At 44.9% G+C, this 17,691-nt stretch overlaps 1 protein-coding gene across 5 annotated transcripts; it reads left to right on the forward strand.

Annotated features, from left to right (window-relative positions):
• The first annotated feature begins 988 nt into the window (after window positions 1–988).
• Window positions 989–17,639, forward strand: sec24c (SEC24 homolog C, COPII coat complex component). Of its 5 annotated transcripts, XM_037080296.1 has the most exons (25): window positions 989–1,148; window positions 2,955–3,133; window positions 3,412–3,492; window positions 4,724–4,850; window positions 6,819–6,985; window positions 7,110–7,841; window positions 7,924–8,066; window positions 8,408–8,476; window positions 10,091–10,199; window positions 10,290–10,417; window positions 11,586–11,724; window positions 11,814–11,929; window positions 12,063–12,187; window positions 12,377–12,568; window positions 12,667–12,760; window positions 13,216–13,332; window positions 13,426–13,596; window positions 13,760–13,856; window positions 13,971–14,116; window positions 14,378–14,516; window positions 14,772–14,890; window positions 15,131–15,310; window positions 15,934–16,119; window positions 16,426–16,515; window positions 16,939–17,079. In XM_037080296.1, exons 2-25 carry the CDS (start codon window positions 2,974–2,976, stop codon window positions 17,077–17,079), a joined length of 3,768 nt encoding a protein of 1,255 aa, XP_036936191.1. In that variant the 5' UTR covers window positions 989–1,148; window positions 2,955–2,973. The 5 variants fall into 5 exon arrangements, with proteins under 5 accessions (XP_036936191.1, XP_036936194.1, XP_036936195.1 ...); XM_037080299.1 differs by lacking the exon at window positions 8,408–8,476 and having other exon boundaries at window positions 990–1,148; XM_037080300.1 differs by lacking the exon at window positions 3,412–3,492 and having other exon boundaries at window positions 990–1,148.
• Window positions 17,640–17,691: the final 52 nt, after the last annotated feature.

Here is a 17,691-nt window from a genome sequence, read left to right on the forward strand (position 1 = left end):
TTCATGTGCTTACAGTGGAATGCCGTGTGTGTGTGTGTGTGTGTGTGTGTGTGTGTGTGTGTGTGTGTGTGTGTGTGTGCGTGTGTGTGTGTGTGTGTGTTTGTGTGCGCCCTCTTGCATTCAACACTTGCCATGTCACTCTCAAGCACTCAGTACAGGAGGGGATGCTTGCTGATATACACCTCCCAAAATAACCACTATCACCACTCCCCCTCCTCTCTTCAACCCCCAGCGCAGCCGGGCCCGACCAGCAGAACCACGGCTCAGAGATTCGCCCTCATCCACCCGAAAGCGCCCCGTCGTTAAAGCACAGATGGGAAAGTGCGAGGAGGACATACTTCTACAGTTTCAGTGGGTTTTAACAGCCTCAGGGAGTTCAAAGTGCCCCAGTGACCTACATCAGTTTTGATCCATCTGCTTCACCCCTAAGAAAGCAGTCAAAACACACATTTTGTGCACAAAAAGCATTAAATTAATGGATTTAATTTAGTCTGGTAAATATAAGGGACTGGTTCTGTGTTGAACCTGGCAACCCCTAATTAAAGGACAAGTTCACCCCAAAAACGAAAATTGAGATTTTGTTTTCTTAACCCGATATGGATGGAAAGTTCTTAGTCTACAGAACATTTAAGGCCCGTATCAGGTGGCTACTTCTTGGCACATTATTATTTGATAGATGAGCGGGAGAGCTGCCATGTTGGCTCACAGCCTAAAGGGAAACTTTAAAGAGCGAAGAAGGTTGATGGAAGTCTATGAAAAACCTGGTGTGGAAAACGAGAGTAACAAGTGTGAAATCCTTGAGTGTTGCATGTGGACTGTTTAACTTCCTGCCGACAGAATTATCCTCTCAAAATCTAGAATCTAACATTATGTTTCGTGTTGTTTTGTTTGTGTTAATGCACTACGGTGGCGTAGTAAACCTCTCACGCAGCTCTCTCGGAGGTGAACGTGGGGGAAGTCGCTCTGCGGTGTCCGGATGTGGACGTGGCACAGCGCTGCAGCAGTTCCGCTGAATGTCCGCTTCTGATACCGAGAAGGGATTAGTGAGGAGCAGCCCGGGACGACATCGGCTTCACAGTTTGTCGGCCACCGGGTTTCACACTTTGCCCCGAACAGAGGATAGCCTTACTATTCACAACACTTCGGAGGTAGGTTTTCGATTTGAAACCAGTTGGTGTCAGGCAACCCTGCCCGGCTTAGACAGGAGAGGGGGGAGAGCTTGGCTTTTGCTAGCTACGTCTGCTAATGCTAGCTAATGCTAGGGCACGGCTAGCAGCGCTCTGCGAAGTAGCTGGTGGCTGCTAGCTCGGCTAACGTCAGCAGGCTAACGTCGGCTACCTCCGGTTGAGTCGATTTGGTCACAGCTGATTCAACCGCTGCCGCTGTCATCAGGATTCAAGTGGCTAGTGTGGTTGCTAACGTTAACGAGCTAGGTTAGCCCCCCCCCCCATCACTTGGAAGTATGTTAAATCATACATGTTGAGTACAGATTCGTCCTGCGGGTTGGACTCGTAACAGTTAGCCACATCAGATGTTAACCAGCCTCTGTGTTTTGAGGTTTTGGTTGACATGTTGTGTTGCTAACGTTAGCTAGCCAGCTAGCTAGCGAGCTGACTGTAATGCGGCACAGAGGTTGCTCGCGTTAGCTTCACTAGCTTTGCAGTTATCACACTTAACCGCAACGAAGCTGGCGTTTGACTTTCACAACATCTGTTTTAATATTATCCACAATTAGTGTTTCAGTAAGTTTGTTTCGTTTGACTGCTAACCCAGTTTCGTAATTGTGCGACCCAGCCAGGGGAGCAGATGTGGGTCACTCAGTAGGCCCGACGTACTAAATAGCTGTACGGCTCCGGCGATTGTATTTCTCGTTGTGGCACCTGCACTGCTGAATTATTCAAGGGCCCCGCTCGTTTAGCCCGTGTTTGTCTGTTAGATGATACTCATCTCTCTGTCATAGAAGTTAGGACAGTCTCCAGAAGCCAAGTGAGTAAACAACGCCACTCATGCACTGAGCTAGCAGGGTTGAAGTTTGACATGTGATAGGTAGGAGCTATCATTCTCTTAAAGTTGAGTTTACCTTTTGGGGGGGTTTTCTCATGAGTCTGATGTTATGACATGTAAACACCTTCATAAGTGACATACACATGAGTCCTGTAGACAGCATCCAGCCCTCATAGATGGGGAGTATCAGTTGCTTGTTTTGTGGTTTGTGTCTGTTTTCCTTCAAGATGATTGTTTGATAAGTTTTCATCCAGCTGAAGTGACTTTTGGCAATGTCAGCAGCAGCCTTCATGAAAGGCGTTTATTGATTCTTGGTCTCCGCGCCTCAACTTGATGGTTGGTGACCCAAATGCAAGCTGTGGGTGTGGTCAAGGCAAACATTAAAAGCCAATAAAGACGTCAGTGAACCAGGAAATATCAACGTCACGAGAAGGAAGGCTGTAGCATCTTGTAAAGCCAAGAGGTGCTCAAACTCAAACCTTTCCCCGGTCATGAATTCAGGTGCAGTGTGCTGACAAACTCAGTTGGGCTCAATCACATCTTCTTAAGACCTTCAGTTGTCTTCGTCTGTTTTAAGTTGACAACATGGAGGATTATCCTGTATGTTGAAGAGCATTACACCGAGACGTTCAAGTAAACAGTCATCCTCAGATCAATTCTCGTTGCCTTTTTCAGTCTCTGTCAGTCATCCACATTTGCCTCATGGAGCGAGGAGCGCTGTGCGGGCCTGTGATCGTCCCCGCTTCTCGAGCCACAGCCTGCACTTCAGGCTCAAAACTCAAAACTGTCATTGTAGCTTTTAAGAGTAAATAACGCCCCTGTCACGCAGGCTTTTTACACTTCAGGCATCCTGGTAGTGAAATCTCTGTCAGGACCCTGGAAACAGGCTAAACAAGTTCACAGTTAAATTGTCATATTGTGTAATACTTTGATTGTGTCACAATTTCCAGATTTAGGTATGAACTGAGGATGAATGTAAACCAGCACACTCCAATGGCCTCTCCATACGGCCAGCCCCAGCCTGGCTACGGCCAGCCCGGCTACGCACCCCTGGATGGGGGATACCCTGCACCCTATGCACCTTACAACGGCCCCGCTTCAGCCTACCAGCCTGGAGCTCCACAACAAGGTAAGCTGCTTCCTCTGAACAAGTTGGAGTAGGTAACTAAAGAGAATGACACACCAGGTCGGCATTGATGCTCTTCGAGCGCTCACAGAGCCATTAACCTTGGAGTGTCCTTCTACCTGCTTCCCGCCATGTGATTGTTCATGTATGTGCGAGGACCGCTCTGTGCCAGTGCATACTAATCTGAATCTCGACCGCCCTCTCATTTCTTCTTGTTGCTTCACCCATTGCCCTACATCTCTCTGTATTTCCCCTCTTTTCCCTCTTTTCTTGTATTTCAGGTTACTCTCCTTTCACAAGCTTTCCCTCTAAGGCTGTGGCTGCCAACCCAGTCTCTGACCTCTCCTCTCCTCTTGACTTAGGTAACTGCCTCCTCTCTTGATCTTGCTCATTTCACTTCACACTCCGCGCGCTCTGCAATCATCGAGTCCTCTCCATGCCTACACGCATTATTCTTGCTGCCACGAGCCTTTCTCGATAGACAATAGGAAACCTTTTGTATTGAACACCAGTGCCTGTAAAGCATTGCAGCCATGCAGTTTTATTACCTGGAAATATTAGCTACACTTTTATTATCAAGGAATGTGCGCAGTTAGTCGACCAGTCCATTTAATGTTAGCCCGTGCCAGAGATGCTAGTTAGGTCACAATTTATAACTATTTGCTTGTATTATTAACATTTTTTATGGGTCATATGTGAGCAGATTATAACGTGACGTGAGAGATTAGACTTTCTTCGTCTCTCTTGGTTGCCTGAACAAACGTCTGGATGATTTCTTAAGTTGTTTACTGCTGCTGGACTGCAGATTTGTTTGCTCTGAAATGTCACGTTTTCCTCGTCAAATGTTGTTTATAAGAAAAGAAACGATAATTTGGTACTAATGATGGCAGCAGTTACCTATTGCATGCATGATCTGCTGTGTTTTGCTCGTTATTTTATATTTGTGCACTTACATTTCTAAACCATCATTAGCTTCTTACGACATTAGTTACAATGTGCATAAAGTCACGTCCTCTGGACTGTCACAGAAAATCTGGCCCAAGTTCTTTACAACGAAATCTACAGCCCAGCAGCTTTAAACAATGTAGAAAAATCACCCACAGTCTTTCATAGAAGAGCGATGAAGAAGGTCTCATTTTTGTTTTTAATTTTAATTTAATTTTTGTCTCATATTTTGTTATTAAAGTTTCTATCAAGAGAGGTAGAATGGTTTATTAAGCTGGAGGGTTCTTTTTGGACATCGCTTTTTATTAACTGACGTACCAACAACATCCAAAATTGTCTGTGTTTATTTCCGGCCTCGATCAGAATATGGTCACATAAATCTAACCGACCCTCTGAGTGCAGTGTCTTTGCTAGCGTGGTTTCAGTATCGAGTCTGTTCTCCTAAACCCAGAGGCAAATCAGGAAATGTAATCAGTCGGATCTAAAAATGTATTTGGGCACCAACGCGGCCTATAGCCGAGTTTAGCTTGCTGCTCTAATCTCGTCACATTAGAAAGATTGATTTCAGAATGGATTCAGGATTAGTTGTCTCAGGGATGATCGTGTGTTTGTGTATTTGTGTGTAATCTTTTGTCCCCTGCGTTTCAGGTCCCACCAGGGGTCCTCCTGCCTCCGGAGCCCCTCCAGTCTCAGCACCTCAACCGTATAATCAGTACAGTCAAAGTCAAGGGGACATGCAGAATGGACCGCCGCTTATGACACAGGCACCACCCAGGTAATCACGCGTTGATTGATTTTTGAGAAGTATATTTAGATCCTGGTCAGACGTGATTCACTGTGCTGTTCCTACATAAGGTGTGTTCGCTTGTGGCTAGAACCTATTGCGATAATCATAGTTGTCGTTGCAATTTGTGAAAGAATCCACTTAACACACCAAATAACCTCAGGAGTTGGTGCTGTCGTGTGGCTAGTTCTTTGAAGTGGACTCCAAACCAACCAATGCAAATTATTCATAAATGCAGTCAATGTGATGTTTGATGTCAGATTAAGTGTTTTGATGAGGAGCAGTTACTTAGCATAGAAAATGAACTGAGGGAGAACCAGAGTTGCAGTTGTTTTTCATATTTTTATGTGCTGGTATTGAACACAAGATTCAGGCCCAGTGCTGCAAAGACGACAGACAAGTTCATCATACAAGGATAATAAATGATCACCTCTCCTGTGTCTCGGTCAGGAAGCTGCATTTGAACACACTGACGGCCAACAAGCTTGTATGTTCTGCCCTTACGTGGAGTAAAATGGCCCTCTGTGGATATACAAATCATTGTTATGATTAAGCAACATTTATTTGACACCACTTTGCTAATATAGCTGCTCCAAATGGAGGATATGTCTGATGAAAAACTTGCAAATGTCACTGTTGAAGATGCAGAAGAGAAAATAAGGAGAAATGGCACTAAATGGGCAAAATCATGAATACCACAGCGACAGGCTCAAGCGACTTTCTCTTTCTTTTGCTCTTTTTGTGCACTGATCTTCTTACCTGCACAGCCAATTGGAGATAATTTCTCTCACGGTGAACTGCTGCCAACATGCACAAGTGGCCTAAAAACCCACTAACGAGGGCTGTCCAGTCCCACTAGAGCCACAGATGCTCACTGACAGCCTCAACAATGCCAGATAGCTGACTGTCGCCCTGCTGTATCAGGGCCTTTACACCATAACATAATAACCATTATTGTTATTATCAGTCACAAAAACCCTTAAAGGAATTAAAATAGTATGTTATTGAGGGATTGAGTAAAAGTAATGATATATAGTATATTAAATACAGAAATATAATAACATACACTCCTGTGTGTCCTGACAAACATGAAAGTTGATATGAACTCGCAATATTATTAATAGACAAATATAGAAGAAAACTGTAGGTCAGCAAATATGCACAGTATGATAACTGTCAATTTTAGTATCCTGCTTCAACCCTGTATTATCTTGACTCTGACTGAATTGCAGGAAACTCTAATATCAGGATGAATATTGTTTGTAGCCGAAGAAGCGAGCTTTAGTTATAATGCTGGTAGTTCAATAAGAGTTTTGTCTCAGTGTGTTTACATTTATTTAAACTCAGAGAAAGTACGTTACGCATTTGCATGCGCTGTAGTAACCCCACTACTGTGATTCCACACAGCAGCTCTTCTCCACCCCCGACATTATTTTGGAAGCATGACTTTCTTATTTTAACTCTTATTAAGGACAGAAATGCTGCGTCAGTTCATTCTGGCTATTTCTGTGTGGACGTGTGTCTGAGCAGCCGGATTTTCAATTGAGAAGACAGACAGACAGACTGACAGAGTGAAGCCTTTCTTCACAGTGTGAATGTGTCTGAGTTTTACAAATATTCAGACAGCAGAAAATGAATTCAAATCAGCTGTGGAAACTGCCTTCATTAGACGTCTAGAGGGTAGTGTCGGTCTCAGATTCAGTTAGAGGAGAGAGACGTTTCACTCTTCAGCAACTTCCATTATCGGCTCTGGAAAAACATTGTGTCCACATATACGCAAGGGAAAAACATTTCAAGGCAAACTCGTCTCCTGGCAATCTAAAATAGTCAAACACCCAATGTATATGCACTAATGCACACATTTGGGTGAAAACGAGGTACCTCACTTACATGATATTTTAGAATCCGTTACTGCAGAAAAGTAACTTTAATCCGTTCACTTGATTTCTGTGTTTCCAGGCCTGCGGTGTCTCAGCCATACAGCCATGGAGCTGTGAACCTGCCAGGGCCACCACTCTCCTTTCCCCAACACTACGGGCCTCCGCCTTCAATGCAGCAGGTCACTAACCAGATGACTGGGATGCAGATCGCCTCTGGACCGCCGACCCCTGCAGGGCCAGGATACGGTGAGTTTGAATGGACTTTCTACTAACTAGAATGATTCTGTGAAGGTGATGCAGATGAAACTAAACATCTTGTAGATTCATGAATCATAGTCTTTATTTGATAGTCTTGTTTCTCTCTCCTCAGCTCCACCTCACAGCTCCCAGCCACCTGTCAGTAACGCCTACTCAGCCGCACCTCCACCCTCTTACACCCACGCCCCTCCGCCTGTGTCCTCTGCCCCGACTCAGCCACCACCTCCCAGTGGCCCTGCACCTTCCCAGCAGTACTACGGAGGCCCGCCACCTCCTTCTCAACAGTCATTCAACTCTTCTCTTCCCCCTACCTCTCAACAGCAGTTCACCTCTCCTGCACCGCCTCCTTCCTCTCAGCAAACCTTCCCCCCCACCTCCTACTCGGGTCCTGTGCCTCCACCCAGCCAAGCTCCCGCTCCCCAAGTCTCCCAACCACAGCAGCCCTTCCCGCCGGCCCAGCCCCCTTACTCCTCAGCGCCTCCACCTGTCAGTCAGCCTGCCTTTGTGTCTGGCCCACCTCCCCCTGCCCAGGGCTCCTTCCCACCCAGAGCACCCCCACCTTCCTCTCAGCCGGGGTCATTTCCTCCTCCTGGTCCTCCTCCAACCTCACTTCCCTCTGGGCAGTACCTAGGCCCCATGCCACCCCAGCAGCAGCCCCCTCCACCCCAGCCATCCCCCTACCACTCAGGTCCCCCTCCTCCCAGCTCTCAGATGCCTCCCACTTCCATGGCCCAGAGCAATCACCTGCCTCCAGGACCACAGGGCCCACCAGGCCCTCCTGGGCCCCTGCAGCAGCATCCACCTCAGCCTGGCATGCCGGGAGGTTTCCCTCCTCAGCAGAATGGTGAGAAGTGGGCCTTGTAGTTGAGGAGACATGAAGTTAATTTGTTTTCTCTATCAGTAAGCTTTTTTCCTGTTCTCTTCAGGTGCGTTTGGGCAGGTGAGAGGCCCTCAGCCTGGATATGCAGGCCCGTATCCTGGGCAACCAAACTACGGAGCCCCTGCACCAGCACCGGCTCCTGCTCCATCTGCACAGAAAAGACTCGACCCGGACGCCATTCCTAGCCCGGTGAGCAGATGCATGCACATGGAGATTTTCTAAACACAACATATTGATATATTGATTTTGGAAAATCAGCCACTTTGTGACTTTTGAGACTTCTTTTGTAAAGAAGGCTAGAGCTGCTTAGCATGTGTGTCAGGCTACTGGTATATTAGTCTATACCTACAGTCTGTAGTACCACTAATCTATAATCAATACTACTGATCAGTTTCTGTCTGAATAACAACAATGCTGCCTGCTACTCAGCATAGTCTCTTCTCACACTCTTTCTTTATATTTTCACTCTTTGTATTTATTTATTTTGTCCTGTTTTGCACAATTTGCTGGACAAACTTTTGAATGTAAAGCAAGCGTCTGACATGCCGGCTGTGCAGAAATCAAGACATAGAATAGATCCAGACGCTATCCCCAGCCCAGTAAGTTTCCTGTGTGCCTGCCTCTTCCTCTGCTTCATCCTGTCCTCTCCGAACGCTTGCACTAACACACAGCCTCCACCTCCTCCTCTCCCCTTCTAACATCTCAAATTCAGGGATAGTCACAGTGTGAAAGATGGGCTCCTGTTGGGAATAACAAAATGTAGACTTATGGTCAGTCATCCCTGATAATAACTGTGTTCAACTAGAATTCTTTGATATCCAGTAGGACTGGGAAAATGCACTGATGCTGTATGTCCTTGATACATTTTGGCATTACTCCAGTATAAACCTAATACATATCCCTGCATTAAAGCTGAATAAAAGTATTTGGAATATGAAGCCACTGCTAGCTGAATTAGCTCAGCATAAAGATTGGAAACGGAGATAAACTGGCAGCCTGGCTTTGTCATAAAAATAACAAAGTCTGCCAACCAGCCCCTCCAAAGATTACTTAACATGTTAAAGCTTGTTTGTGAACTGCTCTGGACCAGGTTATTGTATTGGCCAGGACCTGTTAATATCCCAAAATCTCCACGTGTTCTCTTCAAAAATGATTAACTATTTCTTCAAGAATCAAAATGAGGTCTAAGAGACTGAAACTCAGAAATAAGTCATATTATAGTGGCTGTTCTCAGAATACCATTATTCTTAAGATATTTCCCACAGTTATGACTTAAACTTTTACAGATAGGTTTGCAGACAGGTTTCCACTCCACTTACCGTCATATGCACTGGATACCATAACCCTGTGTTGGTCTGTCATGATAACTACTCTTTGTTGGACTAGATGTTGTCTCAGAAATGATTGCACTAAATTATATTGTTGTCAATTTAAGATGATTTTATGCAACTGATAAAAACAGCACAGTAATGCAAGAACACCATTTCACAGAGTTAATGGACGTTTGAATTCTTAATATTCAGACATTGTATTTAATGTAATTATTTTTTTAAATGTTGTAAATTAATACAATCACCAACCAAAACAGTACATAAAAAACGAAAATAAAAACACTAAGGATGTTGGGCATATACATCTAGCAGTTGATAAGATAAGCCGTGTATGATTATTCTCAAACGTAGTTATTGCGACAGGCCCGTCTCATGTTGGTTGTCCCAACTGTCTCACTCCCACCTCAATGTTTCTGTGTGTTTGCGGTAGCCCGTCAACTTTAGGGTTCTCTTGTGTTTTTGGACAGCCACCTCCTCAAATCCTCTCTGCTCTGCATGCTAGCCTGCAATGTTTGGACTTACCCACAATCCCTTGCATTAATGGCATGCCTTGATATGTCCTGTCCTTTTTTTTCTAAGAGGTGTCATTTGGTTTTGTTTCCAAGTCAGTTTATCATGTTTGAGAATCTAGGCAAACTACTCCCGCATGAATTAGCACCACGTGTCACCTGACGTTTTCGTCCACAGATGTTGATGGGTGTCGGTGCGTGTTTAGAAGCTGCAGATGTTTGTGTTGGGGTCGTGTGAAAGTCCTGCATGTGTGTTTATTGTTCCTCCTGTGGACGTCCTGCATACTGGCGACAGTCTGTCTACCTTCATTCGCATGTTTGTATTTCTGCGGAAGGTTTTTATATATTTGTCTCCCCCCGCTCTCCACCTTAGATCCAGGTAATAGAGGATGACAAGGCTAAGAGCACTGAGCCATTCACCACAGGGATCAGAGGTCAGGCCCCACCGCTGGTCACCACCAACTTCCAGGTCAAAGACCAAGGTATGCTCTCCTTCCTGTGACCAGATTCACATCTGAAACTACCATGCAGAAATAATGATATTAAAGGAGAATCTGTGTGTGTGTGTTTAGGGAATGCCAGTCCCAGGTTTGTCCGCTGTACGGCCTACAATATGCCTTGCACAGCCGATATGGCCAAGCAGTCTCAGGTGCCACTGGCCGCGGTCATTAAGCCCCTCGCCACGCTGCCGCAAGATGAGGTGAGTGATGTCACTTTTCACCGTCTCTCCTGTGTTCTTGATTCACAGATTCATGACACTCCTGGAAAAGCCACATATTGTTTCCACCTAATTAGTATGTAGAAATTTTAAAATGAGTCGTTGTTAACACAGTAGATCTGTATCCTGTTTCCTCTGACAGTTGCAGGATATTTAAGAAGCCTTATTTCGACAGGGAGGTTTGTTTCTGGACTTTGTCTGATATGTGGCAGAACATTGTGTTCATTGAAAAGCAGTTGGCAAAGCTTTTAACTTCATCCGGGACGTAATAGGCTGCCAGGTAGAAGAGCTCGATAAGATATTTATAGTTTTATCCTTGAGGCTGTTGACTGTAACAATTAGTTTATTTATTAGTTCCCTTATTGTCAAAAAAGTGACTATTTTGATAACTAACTCAATAGTCATTTGTGAGACAGAAATGTCAAACATTCACTGGTTTTAGCCTGTCAATATTAACATTTTACACTCTTGTTCATCATGTATGATAGTAAACTGAATTTCTTGGAACTGTTGGTCATATGAAACGGGACATTTGAATATGATAAAGACGCATTCTTTGGAGTGATGCCTCAAATGTGGTTATAAATCAAATGTAATGGAGGCAGGGTATGTTATCTCTTATTGGCCAGCATTAGGCAACCAATATACGAGATCGAGCTTTAAATACGTCTCTGTCAGATGTGGTAAATCAAGAACACGTTTTGATCTAACAACAAGCTTTTTGCTTTTCACCCTCATCATCTTGATGTTTCACTTTGTAGATTTATCCTCAAAGAATTTCCTAACAGTTTTCAGCCAAGACCAGATTTGAAAAAAGATTAGGCTAAAGCCTGAAATGTATTTATTATGACAGAGTGCCCGTAACGTCGATGGGATAATCTGCCTCATAATCACAGTAGTGGGAGTGGCTGCGTGACCTTGTTTGATGCCGTCACCACATGTGTAACCGATATCCATCTGGACTAGTTTTACGTTACATCATTTTGGCAGGAAAAACAGTTTTGCAATAAAAAGGGAGTAAATATAAACCGATGTGGGAGCGGTACGCGTTACGTCCTGTTTCAGTAATTCAGGCCTTTACATGAAGTCCTCCCTGTAGTTAAATTGTATGAATCAACTTGCTCACTCTTCTCATTGCATCTCTTGTCAGAGCCCTCCATACCTGGTGGACCACGGCGAGGGCGGTCCAATCCGCTGCAACCGCTGTAAGGCCTACATGTGTCCGTACATGCAGTTCATAGAGGGAGGGCGCCGCTTCCAGTGTGGGTTTTGCAGCTGCGTCACAGAGGGTGAGTTTTTGTCCGCGTCCATGCATGTAAACTTGTTTCTTTTCCTGATCTGACTTTACTGTACTGATGTTTGTCCTTTTTCCCAATAGTGCCTCCACATTACTTCCAGCATCTGGACCACACTGGGAAGAGGGTGGACTGCTATGACAGGCCGGAGCTTTCGCTGGGCAGCTACGAGTTCCTGGCCACTGTCGACTACTGCAAGGTGAGCTGGTACTGAACGATCGTGTTATTGGGTCGTAGTTGAAATAAAATAAAATTCCAGAGTCTGTCTGTATGGGTAATATGTTATGATTTACTTCCTGACCTCTTAAGCGGTATTTTCTTCTATGGAACAGAACAACAAGCTTCCTCAGCCGCCAGCCTTCATCTTCCTAATCGACGTGTCCTACAATGCTGTGAAGAGCGGCATGGTCAACATCGTCTGTCAGGAACTCAAGACTCTGCTAGACTATCTGCCCAGGTACACAAACACAACAGAAGACTGATGAAAGGGAAGATAAACAGGGAAGAACAATGCTAGAAAGGATATGATAGGAAGAATTGGAGCATGAAGCAAGGAAGGAACCAGGAGTGAAAGATTAATTGAACACACCGAGTTTACCTATTATCAGAAACGTTCTCCCAGTTCATCCTCTGTCTCTGCATACAGGGAGAACCCAGAGATGGACTCCATGGTCCGGGTGGGATTCGTCACCTACAACAAGGTTTTGCACTTCTACAACGTCAAGGCGAGCCTGGCCCAGCCCCAGATGTTGGTGGTGTCGGATGTGTCAGACATGTTTGTACCACTGCTGGACGGTTTCTTGGTCAACGTCAACGAGAGCCGGCTAGTTATCGAGAGGTGGGAAATCTCACACACACACACAAAAATAAATACACGAGGTGTGTACAGACGGGCGTTTTTTTCTGGTTTAATGAAACGGTGTTTGTGCTTTCCAGTTTGCTGGACCAGATCCCAGAGATGTTTGCCGACACCAGGGAGACAGAGACGGTCTTTGGACCCGTCATCCAGGCAGGACTGGAGGCGCTCAAGGTAAACGCATCGATTATCAAATTAGTTGACAATTAATTTAACAACTAGTTGATTTATCGTAGCTACTCCCTTGAATTTTAATCCCTGGGACATTTTTCTGATTTTTCTAAAAGATAACAGTCAAATACAGGAATTTACAAACCTTCCAAACTCCCACTTCTCCCCTTTTTACTGCCAAATCACTGGTTTTTATAACCCTCAGTTATCTCACATTAATCATCACTGATATTGTTTGTTGCAGCCCTAATACGATTGCCAATTTTAGTAACAGAACAGCATCCGAAATCATGAAGCGGACCCTCAAAGATTCACAAATCTGAAACTAAAGATGTGTAAAAATGACTGAGCAGTATGACTCTGATGATGCTGACCTTCAAACATGTGTAAACACGACACGACTACAGATCCGCTGACACGCCTGATGATTTGCATGTTGCTGTGTGTCACGTTCTCAGGCTGCAGACTGTGCTGGGAAGCTGTTTGTGTTCCACACCTCTCTGCCCATCGCAGAGGCGCCTGGAAAACTAAAGAACCGAGAAGACAAGAAGCTGATTGGGACGGATAAGGAGAAGGTAAACTTATGATTTAAAGCGTGTGTTGTGTGTAGCAGAATCTTATTATGCATCACTCCACGCTGACTCCCGTTCCTCTCCTGTCATCCTCAGTCTCTGTTTCAGCCCCAGGTGGGTTTCTACAACACCCTGGCTAAGGAGTGTGTAGCCCAGGGCTGTTGTGTGGATCTCTTCCTCTTCCCCAACCAGTATGTGGATGTTGCCACGTTAGGGGTGGTGCCCGTCTCCACCGGAGGTTCTGTCTACAAATACACCTACTTCCAGGTGAGAGGAAATCACTCTTCCTCCTTCTGTCTTATTCTCAATCTGATCCAGCTCCGAAGCCCCAGTGCCTTCGTCACTTCTCTCCAGTGTTTGTTTGCTCTGAGATTTTGATGAATACAGCTGGATCATGAGGGTAACATGTGGTGTATTTTCTTTGTACCAGGCTCAGACAGACAAGGAGCGATTCTTGAACGACCTCCGGCGAGACGTTCAGAAGCTAGTCGGGTTTGATGCCGTCATGAGGGTGCGAACCAGCACAGGTGAGGCTCAACTTACTTACAAACAAAAATAAATCTCTCCGGGCCGAGAGAGATGTGACAGCTGACCTCGTGATCTCTCCTCTTCTGTCTCACCCTTTCCTCTGCTCTGCTCAGGTATCCGAGCGACGGACTTCTTCGGCTCCTTCTTCATGAGCAACACCACAGACGTGGAGCTCGCGGGTCTGGACTGTGACAAGGCCATCACTGTCGAGTTCAAGCACGACGACAAGCTCAGCGAGGAGACGGGGGCACTCATGCAGGTGTGCAACAAAGTCCTTTAAGAAGGAACATTTGTTTGCATTTTAGGAACACCTTAGTTTTTATTACATACCAACCCCAGTAATCAGCGGTGACACAGGGATCGTTCTAAGTCTTGCAAGTTTGGTAGAATTTTAACTTGTGTATAAATGTTAGGAACATGTTTGAATCTGAATATAACCCCCTAAAAATGCTTGATTTCCAACACTGTCTAAGCGTCCTCATTTGTAAGAAACACACACGTCTCCTTTGTCTCCCCGTAGTGCGCCGTGCTGTACACCAGCTGCAGCGGCCAAAGGCGTCTCCGCGTCCACAACATGGCGGTGAACTGCTGTTCTCAGCTGGCTGACCTGTACCGCAACTGCGAGACTGACACAATCATCAACTTCTTCTCTAAATACGGTGAGAAGAATTTTCTTCCTCATTGTTATTCAAGTCAGTGCATGAGAGGCCCAGCTGCTCCAGCAGAGCTGCAAAATATCAGACAGTAGATCAACATCTGTGGTTGCTCTTGATAGCTTGTTGATGAGAATGTGTGAAAGAAAAAACAATTCCAGTATAATCTGATGTGATCGAATATACAGCACATACAATTAGTCATTTATCTCATTAGAACAATCCCAGGTTGATGGGTGTGTTTGTGTTTTTGTGTCGCAGCTTTCCGTGGCATCCTCAGCAACCCCACTAAGGCAGTGAGAGACACTCTGGTCAACCAGTGTGCTCAGATTCTGGCCTGCTACCGGAAGAACTGTGCGAGCCCCTCGTCAGCTGGCCAGGTACTGAAAACTAAAGCTTACACAATCATACATAAGCACACATGATGCAGATTTTCTCAACATGTCCCATTTTTCCTGGCTTCATGTCAGAGATTTCTCCAACTTTATTTTAAAAGAAAATAAATACACTCTACCAAAGCACTTTTGGTGTCTCAGTTGTGAAAAGTATGAAGTTATAAAACTCAGCACACATTTTTTCATACAGTGTCATATTTACATCCCTGTGTTTGTGTGTTCCAGCTGATCCTCCCAGAGTGCATGAAGCTGCTACCGGTCTATCTCAACTGCGTGCTGAAGAGCGACGTGCTGCTGCCGGGAGCCGACGTCTCATTGGACGACCGGGCCTACCTGCGTCAGCTGATCAGCTGCATGGACGTCGCGGAGAGCCACGTCTTCTTCTACCCTCGCCTGCTGCCACTGGTGAGACCACACACACACACACACACACACACACTGAATGCTGATAAACTTAAAGCTGCATCATCCTCACCTCGGGCATTTGTTGAAGAAGAACAGATATTTGGTTTAATTAAAGTGTTTGCTGCTCTTACTCAGAATGATATAAGCCACTGTATTATTTATTATTAGTTCTGTTTTCTCAAACCTGAATAAATCTGCATAATCAAGCTCTCAGAACAAAGAACCAGAGCTTGTTTTGATGACGACGATGATTTTTAACTTCATCCGTCACCACTATTTTCTATCGTTGTGTGTAATCTGCTCATTTAAATTTTGCAGTGTTGTAGATTTAATTACGCCTGGGTTCAAACAGCGCAAGGGCTGCATCAGTGTTGAAGGTTCCAGTGAGAAATTGAGATATAATCCAAGAAGTCCAGTTAGAGTAACAGAATAAAGTGTTTAAAGACTTATAAGACAAATGTGTGATACCCAGGAACGGGATCTTACAACCCTGGAAAGTTATCACAGCAGCTTTTTTTATTACATTTTGAAGATGGAGTAATCTGAGTAAATGCTCTGAGTGATCAGTAGATGGCAACACTGACACATTCATCTGATATTGTGTCTTCTCATCGACTCTCCAGACGAAGTTGGAAAGCGGCTCGTTGCCGGTGGCTGTGAGGGACTCAGAGGAGAGGCTGTCTAAAGGCGGTGTTTACATCCTGGAGACAGGACTCCACCTCTTCCTGTGGGTGGGAGCCAGCGTTCAGCAGGAACTGCTGCTCAACATCTTCGGCACGCCGAGCTTCAGCCAGATAGACCCGAGCATGGTGAGGCGATAACACTGCCCTCAGTTCAATCCTTGATTGTGTCTAAATTTAGCAGCTTGCACAACTCCGCTCCCGAACACCAAGTTTTACTTGCAACCTTTTCTGTTTTCTTACCATCATCAACCTGGTATATGAGATTTTGTCATTTTGTCTCTGTACACTTCATCAATTAGTCTCGTAATACAATAAATACAAACATTTTAAACCTTTTCTTTTACAAAACACAATAATTAATCTTAAGCCATCAGTGGGTAAAAGCAGTTGAATGGTTATAAAATATCTAAATGTCCCTCATTTGTGTTTCAGACGAGTCTGCCAGTGCTGGACAACCCGTTCTCTGAGAGACTCCGAGAGATCATCGACTCCTTCAGAGCTCAGCGGTCACGATACATGAAGGTAATCTTTGTACTCTCTGACGTCTCTAACCAAACTCTTGTCGACTCTCCTCTGTTGTCCTGGCAGGAGCTAGATGACATTATGCTAACTGACTGTCTGTAAAGCATCAACAAACGCTTTGTTTCGGTACAGTCTTGCTTTAAAGAATATGAAGATGTTTTACTGCAATTCCTTTATATCCATTTTAACAAAAGATCTTCTGTATAATCTGTAGCAGAACAAAGCAAAGATAAAAGAATGAAAATAAAGATTTGACAAGTTAATAAGACCGGGTGTCTGATGCCGCCTCTTGACACATACGATAGACGTGAAATCAATCAGTTTTTGTAGTATTATACTGCGATTCTGAAAAAAAAAAAAAATCATTCCAACACACTCACATCTCCCTCTTTCTCACTCTTCTCTCTCTCCTCTCGGTTGCAGCTGATGGTGGTGAAACAGGAAGACAGAACAGAGCTGATATTCAGGCACTTCCTGGTCGAGGACAAGAGCGCCAGCGGGGGAGCGTCATACGTGGACTTCTTGTGTCACATGCACAAGGAGATCCGCCAGCTTCTCAGCTAGGCCTACAAATTCCCACCTTCACCTGTATGACCTGACCCCCACCCGGTTCACCCCACCTTGTGAAAGAAAGCGCTTTATCTTCCTTTTTTTTTTTTTTAACCTAATAAACTAAAGCTCTGCTCGCTGTCTGTCAGCTGAGCGTCAGAGACAGCTGGCAGATCTTGTTGTGTGTATGTGTGTGTATGTGTGTGTGTGTGTGTGAGAGAGTGTGTGTGTGTGAGAGTGTGTGTGTGTGAGAGAGAGAGTCTGATGTTAATAGAGCTTTACTCTGCCTCAAACCTTCTGCTCCAACACAGCAGGAGCAAAATAACTGACGAGGGAGGGTAATGTATATACACAAGTGAACAATTATGTATGCAACAGACTGAGTGAGTGTCGGAGACGGCTGATGTTGACTGTAGTCGGTGAACTGTCTGTATTAAGAGCACTGAAAGGCTGTTTTGGGTGAATAAACGACGCTCAGATAGCAAACACTTTTTATATGATTGAATCCCATTAGAGTGAAGGGCATCTGCATACCGAGACATAAATGAATTAAATAAATGCTGTTCTTTTTCGTCTCCTTTCTCCTTTAATCATGGCCTTAGTACCCGCTTCCCCAGGCTGTTCCAA

The sequence above is a fragment of the Acanthopagrus latus genome, chromosome 20 (assembly GCF_904848185.1).
Source record: "Acanthopagrus latus isolate v.2019 chromosome 20, fAcaLat1.1, whole genome shotgun sequence".
NCBI classification, from domain to species: domain Eukaryota; kingdom Metazoa; phylum Chordata; class Actinopteri; order Spariformes; family Sparidae; genus Acanthopagrus; species Acanthopagrus latus.

What these genes read in the sequence shown, in the direction of transcription:
- sec24c (XM_037080296.1), top strand. Translation starts at nt 2,974, where the DNA reads ATGAATGTAAACCAGCACACTCCAATGGCCTCTCCATACGGCCAGCCC. An exon ending in CCACGCTGCCGCAAGATGAG is followed by an intron (nt 10,418 to 11,585) that starts GTGAGTGATGTC and finishes ATCTCTTGTCAG; the next exon opens with AGCCCTCCATACCTGGTGGA. An exon ending in ACCCTCGCCTGCTGCCACTG is followed by an intron (nt 15,311 to 15,933) that starts GTGAGACCACAC and finishes TCGACTCTCCAG; the next exon opens with ACGAAGTTGGAAAGCGGCTC.